At 43.7% G+C, this 15,000-nt stretch overlaps 1 protein-coding gene across 9 annotated transcripts in view; it reads left to right on the top strand.

Annotated features, from left to right (window-relative positions):
- magi1b (membrane associated guanylate kinase, WW and PDZ domain containing 1b) overlaps positions 1-15,000 on the top strand; it is a 226,068-nt gene that overhangs the window by 155,836 nt on the left and 55,232 nt on the right. For 8 of the 9 annotated variants that reach the window (XM_063214942.1, XM_063214940.1, XM_063214937.1 and 5 more), the window contains exons 5-10: positions 1,298-1,532; positions 4,875-4,957; positions 5,775-5,810; positions 8,202-8,259; positions 9,627-9,715; positions 14,747-14,857. In XM_063214942.1, the coding sequence (XP_063071012.1) occupies positions 1,298-1,532; positions 4,875-4,957; positions 5,775-5,810; positions 8,202-8,259; positions 9,627-9,715; positions 14,747-14,857 (612 nt within the window). The remainder of the gene's footprint in view (positions 1-1,297; positions 1,533-4,874; positions 4,958-5,774; positions 5,811-8,201; positions 8,260-9,626; positions 9,716-14,746; positions 14,858-15,000) is intronic. The other variant, XM_063214939.1, reaches the window with a different exon arrangement.

Raw genomic sequence — 15,000 nt, 5'->3', positions numbered from 1 at the left:
GTGTGTGTGTCTTAGCATTGCAAATGTCACTGTTCCTTCATTCTCTTCTCATTCACTTTCATTCCCTGTTCCATCATTATATTACATTACATTACATTACATTGCACTTAGCTGACGCTTTCATTTATTCAAAGCGACTTACAACTATTATTTTTCAGGGTATTGGTTACAGTCCCTGGAGCAATGTGGGGTTAGGTGCCTTGCTCAAGGGCACTTCAGCCATGGATGGAGATGTAGGGAGAGGTCTGGGGGGATTCGAACAGGCAACCCCTAGATTTAAAGACCAACTCCCTAACCGTGAGGCCACGGCTGTCTTAGCATTGCAAATGTCACTGTTCCTTCTTTCTCTTCTCATTCACTTTCATTCCCTGTTCCGTCATTATGATTATATTGCACCAATGCTTTGGGAGATCTGCCATGGAGTGCACCAGCAATTCATCCACCAAAGAATACAGCTCTAAGCAGCAACTGGATTTCTTCTTCTTTGAGCTCGAAGACATTTCGCTCCTCATCCAACAGGCTTTGTCAGTGTTGTAGCCAGGGCTCTAAATTAACTTTTTTCATCAGCAGCAAAATGGCTAGTGACTGTTAATCTTACTAGCCAAACAAACACACAGTCGCTAATGGGTCAAAGTGGCTAGTAGTAGGTATTTCCTACTAGCCAAACTGAAATTTCACCAGCATTTGGCCAGTGGACTGGTGTTAATTTAGAGCCCAAGCCTAGAGCAATTGAGCAATCTGAATCGAACAGTCGGCTGTGTACACTGATTGCTTGTAGAGGGGTATGGGAGTGAGGCAAACACCTCAGAGTCTACTACTGGGGGTAGTGAGAAGATGGGAGGAATGGCTGTAGTATTGCTGCAACCAATGTGTGTTCATAGGAAGGGCCTTGGGCGTCTCCTCTTTCACTAGGTGTGTGTGTGTGTGTGTGTGTGTGTGTGTGTGTGTGTGTGTGTGTGTGTGTGTGTGTGTGTGTGTGTGTGTGTGTGTGTGTGTGTGTGTGTGTGTGTGTGTGTGTGTGTGTGTGTGTGTGTGTGTGTGTGTGTGTGTGTGTGTGTGTGTGTGTGTGTGTGTGTGTGTGTGTGTGTGTGTGTGTGCGCGCGCAGGTATGTGTGTGTGTGTGTGTGTGTGTGTGTGTGCGCGCGTGCAGGTGTGTGTGCGTCACAATAAACACTTGTGAATGGGCTGCATGAATTCTGGAAATAAACGACTAAAAATATTACACATTGCACCTTTAACACTCAAACCTGTCTTCCCCCCCCCCCCCCCCATCTCCCATGGATCCCCATGTGTGCAGGAGACTCGAGTGAACCTGACGAGCACACCTCGGTGCGACCATACTCCACCCGCGACAACGCTTCCATCTCCTCCTCCTCCACTGCGCTCAACGGCGCCCCGTCGTCAACCACGGACGGCCCACAGCAGACCCCGCCACCCCACCTCCCCCCTCCCCCCGAGGAGGAAGCACTGGGGCCCCTCCCGGACAACTGGGAGATGGCCTACACGGAGAATGGGGAGGTCTACTTCATAGAGTGAGTATCCATAAAAGAATGATTGTTTTTGGGTAGCGTAATGTGCCCTGGGGGTTGAGTTTGCATGTCTCACGCTCCATGAAACTACTTCTACTACTACTACTAGTACTACTACTACTATGACTACTACTAATACTACTACTACTACTAATGCCAATACCAATACTACTACTACTACTACTACGTATTGGTGATAGGGAGGTCTACTTCATGGAATGGGTATCTATGAAAGAGTTTTTGATGATATGGGGAGGTTTACCATAGAGTGAATGTCCTTAGAAGTGTTATTGGTGATGGGAAGGTCTACTTCATAGAGTGAGTCCTGACCTTAAATATAGCTGCAAGCAGCAATGCGGGGCCAAGCAGTAAACTTGCCAAAGTCGCCACGGCAACAGAAGGAACTGCAGAGCCCCCTTTGGCCCAAATCTCGCCAATGTTGGTGGGCATTCCTTGGAGGGGAGTGTGCTCACATGAACCAAGTTTATTTTGAATCCCTTAAAGGGCTGCCGAGATATAAGCTCACTTCCTGTTACCTGTTTTCCTACCTACGGTTCTATGGGCTGCCATAGACTCGCTAAGGAGAGGAAAGATGTCTACGTAATTCGCTGCTTGGCCCAAGGATTCTAGTGATGATAATATATTTTACATTGTGCACATGGTTTTAAAGCTACAGGCAAAAATGTAGCTAAAATTTTGACCTGTTGGTGGCGCTACTGAGTTTGAGCTGGGGGTCTGATTTTTTCCCCCGTAGGTCATTACATGGACATCTATGTTTGTGAAAAATCCTAACCAAAACCGACAAAGGGTTGCTGAGATATGACCTCACTTCCTGTTTTGCCACTTTTACTACAATTTTGATTGGCTGTCACGGCTAAACGATAAAAGATATCTAATATTTCTTGAGACCCCATACAAACCTCAGTACAGAGATACAATATACCGAATTTCGGGCGAAATGGTCAAAAATTGCGGGAAAAATAACATTTTTATTGAATTTTACAAAATTCAAAATGGCGGGAAAACTATCCAGGCAGAAAATGACGTCATAGGGTGCGTTGGATTTGTCTTGGCCCAAGGATTCCAGGGATACCAGGTTTATGAAAATTGATCCAGAGGTTCAAAAGTTACAAGCAGAAATGTACCTGCGACTTTCACCTGCTGGTGGCGCTAGAGTATTGGGGCTGGGGACCTATAACTCGCTGTGGGTAATGTTGATGCTGCCTCAAATATGTGTGCCAATTTACAGCATTTTTCTATAAATGGTTCTATGGGCTACCATAGACTTACAGTGAATTTTACAAAATTCAAAATGGCGGAATTTCCCTTCTGCGTTGACATAACTTCATATAGTGCGTTGAAATCGGCTTGGCCCAAGGATTCTAGTGATAATAATATATTTTACATCGTGCATATGGTTTAAAAGCTACAGGCAAAAATGTAGCTAAAATTTTGACCTGTTGGTGGCGCTACAGAGTTTGAGCTATGGATCTGATTTTTTTTGTGATAGGTCATGGGATGGACTGCTATTTGTGTACGAAATCCTAGCCTAATTCGACAAACGGTTGCTGAGATATGACCTCACTTCCTGTTTCACCACTTTTACGACAATTATGATTGGCTGTCACGGCAAAACGATAAAAGATATCTAATATTCCTTGAGACCCCATGTGTAGCTCAGTCCAGAGATACTATATACCAAGTTTCGGACGAATTGGTCAAAAATTGCGGGGAAAATAGCATTTTTATTGAATTTTACAAAATTCAAAATGGCGGGAAAACTATCCTGGCGGAAAATGACGTCATAGGGTGCGTTGGATTCGTCTTGGCCCAAGGATTCCAGGGATACCAAGTTTATGTAAATTGGCCCAGCGGTTCAAAAGTTACAAGCAGAAATGTGCCTGCAACTTTGACCTGTTGGTGGCGCTAGAGCGTTGGGGCTGGGGACCTGTAAATTGCTGTGGGTTATACTGAGCCGGGTCCGAATGTGTGTGCCGATTTACAGCATTTTCCTACGTATGGTTCTATGGGCTGCCATAGACTTGCTAAGGAGAGGAAAGAAGTCAACGTAATAATAAGAATACCAGTTAACACTATAGGGGCCTTCGCCAGCTTCGCTGCTTGGCCCCTAATGATCTGTCCTTGACCTTAAAAGACAAGTGCCCTATTTTGAACATTCAGCCCCTTTTCTTAATTGTCTGCAATAAAGTAGAGTGGTACTTGCCAAATTTGTGATGTTTGCTGCTGTCTCTATTATGGCTAATTTGATTTTTTGTCTCAACTGGCTTTAGAATGGCCGTTTTTGGGGAGGTCCATATCTGTTCTTAAAACCAGCCTTAACATTTGTTTTCAAGGATGTGCCACTCACCAAGTGTTACTGTAAATGGTTTTCACTGATATTCCATAACAAGTGTTGTAGCAAAACATGGCTTCTGTGGTGTGTAACGGCTTTTTTGAAATTGAGGTCTAATCCATAGAGTGACTGAGCATCTATAAATACTTACTATATTGTAATTGGTGAGGTGCAGACAAGATTGCCCCAGCAAAAAGATTATTTGTTTATTGAGTTGTCCCTAGTAGAGTAAGTAGCCCCAATAGTGGCGTTGACTGCCTTAGTTGTCCAACGACTTACTGGTTAGTCAAAGGGGAGGTGGGTTGACATTGATGTCAACCACAAAGACTTATTGGGCTTGTTTGAAACTTTGGCTGAGTGGCTCGCTGGACAATTTGAATTTTTTTGGTCTAGTCTTCTCTGAAGACAAGACCCTTGATAAGATAAAGATTGTTTTCTAAGGTTGTTTGATGAAAAATATATCAGCTATTGATTTAATTACATATAGTATTTCATATCAATCTGCACAACATAGCCTTTCCACTCACAGTTGTAACATTTAGGTAAATCATCGAATTCATGGCAATTATTTGAATTCACAATCCTTCATTTTGGTGGTAAAGGGTGTGATCACGTGTGACAATGCTGAGCTTTTATGCTTTTTTTTAGCTGTAATAAATTCACTGCGGTGCCTTATCTACGTCTTACGTACCTGCGTGTAAGCCACATTTATATAACTTCATTACAGGGGCACATGTTCAGATACACCAGAAAAGAAACTCTACAATAAAACCGGTTTGCGATATCTCACAAGGGAGAGAAACGGGCTTGCATAAAGTGAATGACAACATCAGCATGATCACACAGGAGAATGCAAAGATGGTACTCTGGCAAATGCCTGTGTTCTTTTGGCCCAATAACGCTGCCTCACTAAAGGATCCTTATGCATTATTACTTCTCCACTGTTGCTAACGGTGCCTTCTTCCTCTCTCTCTCTTTGTGCCTATTCTTAGTCACAACACTAAGACAACATCCTGGATCGACCCTCGGTGCCTGGATAAACCTCAGAAACCCTTAGAAGAATGTGAAGATGATGGTATGGATGCATCCTAACGTGTCTCTTTTGCAAGCTTGTGTGTGTATGTGTTTGTGAGTGAGAGTGAGAATGAGAGAGAGAGAAAAGAAAAAAAGAGATGACAAGCTTGTTGGAAAACAAGAGCGCTGGGGCATGATGCATCTGCAGAGGTGTTTTCGACTCTTTTTTTGTGGCGGGTCTATCCAAATCTCCCATATCTTTTATTATTTACATACGCTCAACCCACTCTTGCTCTTTACGGTTTTTCACCCATGACCAGCCAGACACTACCTTATTTGGCCTGAAGGTGTCTCCGTTGAGCTTTGTTTTGCTTCACCCATTTGGAAATGTTATTTTTCTCAAACACACAGTATACTGTTTCTTTCTGGCCCATCAAAGTCAAACATTCTCTATTTGATTTTTTTCAGTCACTACACAGTCCCATCCTATTGTGTTTTTTGAGCAATGACTACCAAGATTTTCTTGTTTTTAGATGATTGTATAGGTTTCAATTGGCTATTGTGTTAAAAAAAAGAAGAACAGTGACACCAACTGGCCATAGAGTGTAACTGTCAAGATAGACACCTTTACCTTAATGCTGTAATTGGATTACAGAAAATGTCCATGTACATTGTAGAGTACATGATACAGTATATCCATCATGCCTAACATGGTTACTATGGGACTTTTATGCTAGGCTTAAGGCCTTTCACCTACATTTGCAGTCATTCCTTCTTTGCTGTTTTGCCCCCCACCTCTCTCTCCTTTCCTCCCTCTCTTCATTGCTTATTTTTTTTCTCTTTCTCTCCATCCCTTTCACCATCCTCCCTGCGAGCAGAAGGGGTCCATACAGAGGAGTTGGACAATGACTTAGGTAGGCCACCTGCTGCTTGGGAAACCTTGCTCCTTGCACTCACACAATCTCTGTGCTCTTATCTGTATGCATTATATACTGCTGCTTCTGTCGGTGACGCGCAACCTCCTTACAGTTGTCATTGTTATAGTGCTGTCTTTGTAGTGCACCTCATGCAATGGCTTCCATTTTGTTGGGCAGTGGTTCGAATATGGTTGAATTCCTCGTCAACATTGCTTTCAACATCAAGGACTTTGTTGTCATAGCTACAGCTGTGGTCCTGTTCTTAGTTCTGACGCATGCTGCGTTTCGGCATGCGATCAATCTGTACTACCGTAGATTAGATTTGGAAGAAAAGAGAAACATGTTCAGAATGTGCCTCTTCATAGTTTTCTAGAAGTGTCAGGACTTATTTATTGATATTAGTAATGTTTTTAATCCATTGAAATGCTCATGTCTAAATCTTTGCACAGAGCAAGGAAAATAAATCCAACTGCTTATAGACATACTCAACGTACGGCAGTATGAAAAGCAATCGTAGAAAATGTTTTTTTGTCACTTTGAATCAATCCCTGTTCTCAGAGAAAGAAAATACTGGCCACTCGGGTAAGTACAATATTAAGGGTACATCCCAGGGTCACCTTGTCTTGGGCCTGTAAAAAAAATGGCCCGTCAAGCCGAATGCATTTGGGAGAAATCATTTTCATGTCGTAAGCAGTTAGAAGGGCAGTCCCAGTGTCAAAAGATGTTGAACACGGTCAATCGATAAAGCATTGACTGTGAATTCTGAAATATGCAGGGGAGGGGGTGGGGGGGTGGGGGTCAAAGAGAGACTGAGACTGTGATTAAGAGACTAAGAGAGAGAGAGAGAGAGAGAGAGAGAGAGAGAGAGAGAGAGAGAGAGAGCCCCAGTGTCTCTTCACGTGACGGGACAGTATAATTTGTTCGCCCTCTGCCGGAGACGTATGATGGGAGAAGAGAGAAAGCCAGTGCCACCCAAATGCGAATGAGATGCAAACAGCCCTAATGGCCAATGTGTCATCGCTGTCCCCTCTGCATGCCCCCCCGGAGAGCAGAGCAGGGACGAGACGAGCCTCGCACTCCCTGACAAGTGTGAAGATGAGAGATCTTCGCCTCCTCCTCCTCTTTCTCCTCCTCCTTTCTCCTCCTTACACGATTTCTCTTATGTCCGCACAGACTTGTGCGAAACACCACAGGGAGAAAAAAAAAGAAATAATCGCTTGTCTTGAACTGGTAATAACACTAGGGCTTTAGACTAAAAGTGTAGGAAGCAAGGGAGGGTGGTGGAGCTGAAAGGAATATATATTTTTTTTTAAACAAAGCCTCCAGTGCTCAGTGTGAGTTTTTGTCTGTGAAATCGCATCAAGCTAAAAAGAAAAAAGGTCGAAATGTGCACACTGAATAATAGATGCGCTCATGGTGGCGATTATTGGACTGGAATATAATCAGCGGCTTCTTATTCAGATGCAGGGGTATAGCTTGATTGGCGGCTCGTTTCTAGCCAGTGCTTGACTTCGCTCAATTCAGGGGACGCAGTGTAGTGGTGGCAGATAAATCTCAACATAGTCCTCACTGTCACATTCTGCACTCTGTGGCAGGTCAAGGATGCCACTGTTTAAAACGCGACCCGGTGGTGGATTGAAAGATGCTTTCTCTCTCTCTCTCTCTCTGCCGCTCTCTCTCTCTCTCTCTCTCTCTCTCTCTCTCTCTCTCTGCTGCTCTCTCTCTCTCTCTCTCACTCTCTCTCTCGCTCTCTCTCTCTCTCTCTCTCTCGATGGTTCATCTTATACACTTACCAAGCTTTGACATTTATGAAAGCCATTATCTTGGTAGAGAAATCTTTGCAATGTGTCATCATGAGAGAGAGAGAGAGAGAGAGAGAGAGAGAGAGAGAAAGAGAGAGAAAATGTGAGAGAGCGCTCCCCTGCTTATTGGCCCACAGAAGGAGAATGCAAAAGGTTTTTGTGGCCTTTGTTGGCATACTGAGATGTTGTGTTGCTGCAGTAATGAAATGCCTGTGGAGGAGGCTTGGCTGCCTTGGTGACTACTCTAATTGATTTCCATATCAGGTTGATACTGAAAACATTGTGCAAAGGACCTTGAGAAGGAAGATGAATCAACCCTTTTTTATTTTATTGGGGTGGGGTGGGGGGTTCAGTGGCGGCGGTGGAACCGTTAGATGACAAGGTTGCTGGTGTAAAAGGAAAAGCAAAAATTCTCAATGACAATTACATTAGCCAGTTGATGCGTTCATCTTGAACAATGGTCCACACAGTCCTCATTCCTCTCTCTCTTCCTCTCTTCCTCCCTCTCTCCCTCTCTCTCTCTCTCTCTCTCTCTCTCTCTCTCTGGCTGTGTCTTTCTTTTTCTGCCTGCTTTTTCCATATACAGAGCTACCAACAGGATGGGAGAAAATTGAAGATCCTGTCTATGGCGTTTATTATGTGGAGTAAGTACCAGTGTGTGTACACATACAGAACATGTACAGGCACACAAGTCCCCCTCCCCATGCCATTCTGTCCCAATTACCATGTGATTTCGCATTCACCAGGGGGAGGAGGAAAAACAAAACAGGGAAAAAGATATTGACTCATTTTGCTTTCAGTGCCATTTACCGAATGTACCCTAGTTATTGTCATTACTGCACCGGGAGGAAGCGCGTAGAGCAAGGGAGTCCTATTATTGCTCTGCAGGCACGAATGCAAATGCTTTTCCTGTGCTTTTCCTGTGTTTTTGATGTTGTTCAAAGCAAGCAGCACTACACCTCGCTGGCCCTAAGCCATTTTCATTGTGGCCATTTTTGTGTTGTGCTTATTTGTTTCTTTTAGTTTTTTTCCTCCCGTTCCTATGTACGTGTACATATTCTTTTTTTTTTCGGCACGTTGCTCGCTGCATAATTGTCCAACCCACCCCCCACAACCCCGCCACCCACCCACACCCCCCATACCTGCGATTGTAATGAAATAACCTTCCGGACGCAGTCGTGTTTTTTTTTTCCTGAAACAGCACTTTGGAGTGATTGTTTGATAGTGATACTCGGAGGGCCTCACTGTCACACCATCTTCCCCTCGTTTCTCCTCCTCCTCTTCCTCGTTTCTCCTCCTCCTCCTCCGCGCCATTGCTGAGATTTAGTGCAGTCCGTGCCAGGGAAGCTGCCAAGCAGAGTGTACTGCGATTTATCACTGTCGCCAGGTCCCCCCAACACTCACAGACACACACACTCCCACACACACAACCCCCCACCTCCTCTCCTCTCCTCCTCTCTCCCTCTTACTAACCCTCCTCATGTATGCACCTCACCTCCACCATCTCCTCGCCATCCTGCCTCCAACTCCCCTCTCCTCCCCTCTCCTCCCTTCTCCCCCTCTTCCCTCTTCCCTTTTTACACCCCCCCACACACACACACACCCTCCTCTATACACCTCACCTCCACCATCTCTGTTTCCGAGTCTCTTCAGTAATGTATAACCAATGCCTCTCATTTATTCTGTCGTCTGTGTGCTCTTGTCGTGTTCGTTATTGCTCTCTCTTGTTGAATGCCTCTCTCACTAATTCCCCTGCCTGTTTATCTTTCTCTATATTTCTTTCAACCACTCTACCCATCCCAACTCCTCTCTGTTCTCCTCTCCCAACCAAACACCTATTCACCCTTCTTTCTCTCTCTCTCTCTCTCTCTCTCTCTCTCGCTAGCTCGCTCGCTCTCTCTCTCTCTCGCTCGCTCGCTCTCTCTCTCTCTCTCTCTCTATCTCTCTCTCTCTCTCCCTCTCTCTCCCTCTCCCTCCCTCTCTCTCTCCCTCTGGTGTATTCCCACCTCAGTCACATAAACAGGAAGACGCAGTATGAGAACCCCATCCTGGAGGCCAAGCGCAAGAAGCAGCAGGAGCAGCAGCCTCAGCAAGCTGAAGGTGAGTGCTTAAAGGGACACTGTGCAGGAAATGGTCAAAAAAGGTACTGCAAATATGCTGCTCATTGAAACTGGGTTGACTATTGCCAAATTTGATATTTACATGAAAGTTTACTAAGTAATAAACAAATATTTTATAGTGTGGTCCAACTAGAGTCATTTTTGCAGCTAAAAATGGCTATTTTTGGAAATTCAAAATGGCGGACCATGGAGAAGATCCCCCTTTTCATGTATGAAAAGTGCAATTTTTCCAGTCATAATGTATACTTAAAATTTGATGGTGGTGGTAAGTATTCATGAAAAAGGTTATATTAGTGAATGGGCAGCATGAATTCTGGAAATAAACAACTAAAAATCTCACACAGTGTCCCTTTAAAGCTATTATTACTATTATTATTATTATTATTATTATTATTATAAATATTATTATTATTATCATCATCATAATTATTATTATTATTATTATTGCTATTGCCTGCCAAGGAGGTTATGTTTTCAGTCGCGTTGGTTTGTCTGTCTGCCTGTCTGCTTGGCTTTTAGTCTGTTTTTCTGTCATCAGGGTAACTGAAAAAGTTATGAACGGATTTGGATGAAATGTTGTGTTATTGGAAATGACAGAAGAAAGACATGATACAATTTTGGTGGTTATCCGGCTCACAATTTGTTTTTAGAGATTCTTCACCATTGCGGGATAGGGCGTATTTTGACATTCCAGTTTCTAACTCCACAAAAACAAGGCAGAAAGAATTGAGTATAACATAGTCAAATTTTCAATAAAACAGCTTCCATAGGTCTGCACTCTCTGAGAGCATTTCTAGTTATTAGTATGCTTGCCATGCGGCAAGCATACTATTGTTATTCCCCCGTTTAATCTTATTAGTATGCTTGCCATGCGGCAAGCATACTATTGTTATTGTACCGTTTATTCTTATTCTTCCTTCTTATTATTATATTTTTTTATTCTACCACCCATCATAATGGCAAGAAATCTTCGAAATAGAGAGTCCGTTCCAGTGCCAAACTGTTCGGTTCGGTGCAACGATGTGTGCTTGTACTCAGTTTATGGATAACTCGAACTCTCTAGCGCCACCAGCAGGTCAAAGTTGCAAGTACATTACATGCTGTAACTTTTGAACCGTTGGTCAGAAATTCACAAACTTGGTATCTCTGGAATCCTTGGGCCAAGCCGAATCCAATGCACTCCATGACGTCATTTTCCGCCTGGAAAGTTTTTCCGCCATTTTGAATTTTATAAAAATCAATAAAAATGATGCCACGCCCACAATTTTAGTCCCATCGTCACGAAATTTTCGTGAGGGCATCTTCGGACTGAGATACATCTACCCCGAAAGTCCTGGAACGATTGATTAAACCGGCTCCAAACAGGAGGCAATCAAATTTGGCGGCGAAGTCGCCAAACAGGAAGTGAGCTAATATCTCAGCAACGGATACTTGTATCAGAACCCAATTTTATACACATAATCGAAACTATCACCAGAGGACACGTAACAATTTTCGTGCAAATGCGCCACTAGGGGGCGCTACAATAAGCAAAAATGTGGTTTTGTCCATATTGGTCCGTATTGACCTCAATTCATCAAACGCTTGGTATCGCTGCAATCCTTGGGTCAAGCCGAATCCAACGCATACTATGATGTCATATTTACAATCATGGATTTCCCGCCATTTTCACATATTCAAAAATCAATTAAAAATGAAGCTCCGCCCCACAATTTTTGTCTGCTCGTCCTACAATTTGTATCAGACCACCATTGGACTATCCTGCACCTTTGCTGAAATTTACAGAGCAATAGCTGAAAGCATCGGCGCACAGCAGCCAATCAAATTTGACAACAAAGACAAACGCACCGTCCAAACAGGAAGTTAGCTCATATCTCAGCAACGCCTTGACAGATCTTAACGAAATTTCTCAGACATGATCTCCAGTACACCCAGAGGGTACATACCAAATTCAGTGCAATATGGTCACTGGGGGGCGCTAACGTTAGTGAAAATGTGTTTTTGCCAATATGATACATACCAAACAGGAAGTTAGCTCATGTATAGATGGTAAACTGTATGCTGTGTATGCATGAAGGGCAGCATATGCATGAAGGGCAGCATATGCATGGAGGGCAATTCATGCATGAAAGGCAAGGCATGCATGAAGGGCAACGAATGCAAGACGGGCAAGCATACTCCAGCATTTTCTGTGAGGAAATGCAATCTAGTTATATTTTTTAATTCTACCAGACATCATAATGGCAAGAAATCTTCGACATAGAGAGTCCGTTCCGATGCCAAACTGTTCGGTTCGGTCCGAGGATGTGTGCTTGTACTCAGTTTTTGGATAACTCGAACTCTCTAGCGCCACCAACAGGAAAACGGTAACTTTTGAACCGTAGGTCCAATTTTCAAAAACTTGGTATCCCTGGAATCCTTGGACCAAGGCGAATCCAATGCACCCTATGACGTCATTTTCCGCCTGGATAGTTTTCCCGCCATTTTGAATTTTGTAAAAATCAATAAAAATGGCGCCCCGGCAACAATTCTTGGCGGATCGTCCCAAAATTTTACAAACGGCATCTTAGGACTGAGATACATCTACTCTGAAGGTTGCGGAACGATTAATTGAACAGTCTTTGAACAGGAGCCAATCGAATTTGGCAGCGAAGACGCCAAACAGGAAGTGGGCACATATCTCGGCAACGCCTACTCGTATCAGGACAAAAATTGATACACAATATCTTCCCTATAGCCAGAGGCTACATACCAATTTCCGTACAAATTGGACACCGGGGAGCGCCACAATTAGTGAAAATGTCTTTTAGCTCAAATTAAAGTCGCCAAACAGGAAGTTAGCTCATATCTCCGCAACGGCTACTTGTATCAGAACCCAATTTTATACACATAGTCAGCACTATGTCCAGAGGACACGAAACAATTTTCATGCAAATGCGCCACTAGGGGGCGCTACAATGAGCAAAAATGTGTTTTTTAACCATATTGGCCCGTATTGACCTCAATTCATCAAACCCTTGGTATCGATGAAATCCTTGGGTCAAGCCGAATCCAACGCATACTATGATGTCATATTTACCATCATGAATTACCCACCATTTTGACATATTCAAAGATCAATAAAAATGGAGCTCCGCCCACAATTTTTTTCTGCTCGTCCTACAATTTCTATCAAACCACCATTGGACTATTCTGCACCTATGCTGAAATTTACAGAGCAATAGCTGAAAGCATCGGCGCACAGCAGCCAATCAAAATTGACAACAAAGAGAAACGGACCATCCAAACAGGAAGTTGGCTCATATCTCAGCAACGCCTTAACAGATCTTAACGAAATTTCTCAAACATGATCTTCAGTACACCCAGAGGGTACCTACCAAATTCAGTGCAATACGGTCACTGGGGGGCGCTAACGTTAGTGAAAATGTGTTTTTGCCAATATGATACATACCAAACAGGAAGTTAGCTCATGTATAGATGGTTAACTGTATGCAGTGTACACATGAAGGGCAGCATGTGCATGAAGGGCAGCATATGCATGGAGGGCAATTCATGCATGAAAGGCAAGGCATGCATGAAGGGCAACGAATGCAAGACGGGCAAGCATACTCCAGCATTTTCTGTGAGGAAATGCAATCTAGTTATTATTAGCCTATTATTATTCAATCGCAGTGTCTCAGTCCGTCCATGCCTGCTATTGGTGTTAAGCATCAGAAAACGCAACATGTACACTTGTAGGAAACTTTTCTTTTTTTTGTCGGAAATGTTGTTTGGCTGGTGGTTTATTTTGGCACCACATGGACAAGCTGTTCTCCATGTGTGAAGTTAATTTCACACTATGGAGGGGAAGCTGATTTCCTGTCTTGCAGGAAAATAATGTCTTCATTATCTAAATGCGAAAAAAATAAATAAGCAGAAACTGTGATACTGAGAAATCCCTTTCATCCTGCAGAAAGCTGTATAATACTGTCCAATTAGAACACAAGATAAGGGGGTTCTCCTGGTTCTCTCTGGTGGTACGCCTGTAGCATACCCCCTTTTCGTATGTAGGAGAGAGTCCCACTTTCAGCACAGACTCCCTCTCCGGGGAATGTCTATCTGTCTGCCTAGCAGCAGAATGTGTCGCCTGTCTGATTACCTGCTGACTGGCTGCCTTTTTTCTACCTTTGAACGAGATCTGCTAGGAAATTTTAGTCTGTCATTGATTGTCCCGGGTGCTGAGTATGCATATTGAGAAAGGTGTGCATGTGTGTGTGTGTGTGTGTGCGCGCGCTCGCGCATGACGCATGGCTGTTCTGAAAGCCATGTCATCAGGGAGGATGGGACAGGACAGCAAAGCAAGGGGGAAAAGGCACTGTGTCCTCTGGCCTTTCATACAGCCCCATCCCTGGGAATGTCACTCCGTTGCTCAGGAGGGTTTCTGAGGCGTTTTGCCTTTTTGTCTGCAGTGAAAGAAAACTCGTTTTCAAATTCCAAATTTGGAGTTATTCTTGTGGTGCATTTGTGTTCTAAAATGGCCGTCTCTAATGGGATTTCTTCTGATATCGTTTTAGGCTGTAGAGTAGATCTTTTAGCTCATTGAGTGCCAGCCATTTTCAAATTCAGACTGGGGGTTGCAGGCTATTTTCAACATTTGAGTGATTTTTTAAGAGAAAAAAAAATGGAGTTCTTTGTCCATGTGAACAACAAACATACCAGATCAACGTGTTACGCCCCACCCCCCATGAAAAACGCAATTGACTTGATATCAAGTCTTTGGCACTGTGCCATACATTCTGAAAAGACTCATTTTCAAGTCCATGGCACTGAAAGAGCTACTCTTCTGTGTCCTCAGCCGGTTATCACCTGCTCAGAGACTACAGGTGTTAATGTGTTGTAGACGCTGCTCTGCTATATCTTGGCACCTTTGGTGTTGTATGAAAGTCATCTTTCAAAGACATTACTGTGAATTGTCCATGTTTTGAATAAAAAAAAATTGATCTCCGCCTATATGATTACTTTATTTCAATAGAATGGATAGAGGAACCACCACCCGGCGCACCCCTGGCCAGCTACGCCAGCCACCAAGAGACCTACCGGGACCCTCTGCCACCCGGCCTGCCCCCCGTTGTAGCGCCAAAAAGTATGTGCTGTCTTATCATATCTTTATAGACTTTCATTTGTCCAGGCCGTGATAGTCAGAAGAACTACTGTACTGTTGGAAACAGTGATGGGCAATCTGGATTCAGACCATACAATCCATTGCCACACATTCAGATCATTCAC

This window comes from Engraulis encrasicolus, chromosome 14 (genome assembly GCF_034702125.1).
Source record: "Engraulis encrasicolus isolate BLACKSEA-1 chromosome 14, IST_EnEncr_1.0, whole genome shotgun sequence".
Lineage (NCBI taxonomy): Eukaryota > Metazoa > Chordata > Actinopteri > Clupeiformes > Engraulidae > Engraulis > Engraulis encrasicolus.
Note: the sequence above shows the minus strand (reverse complement) of the source record. Positions and strands in the feature narration are given on the sequence as shown.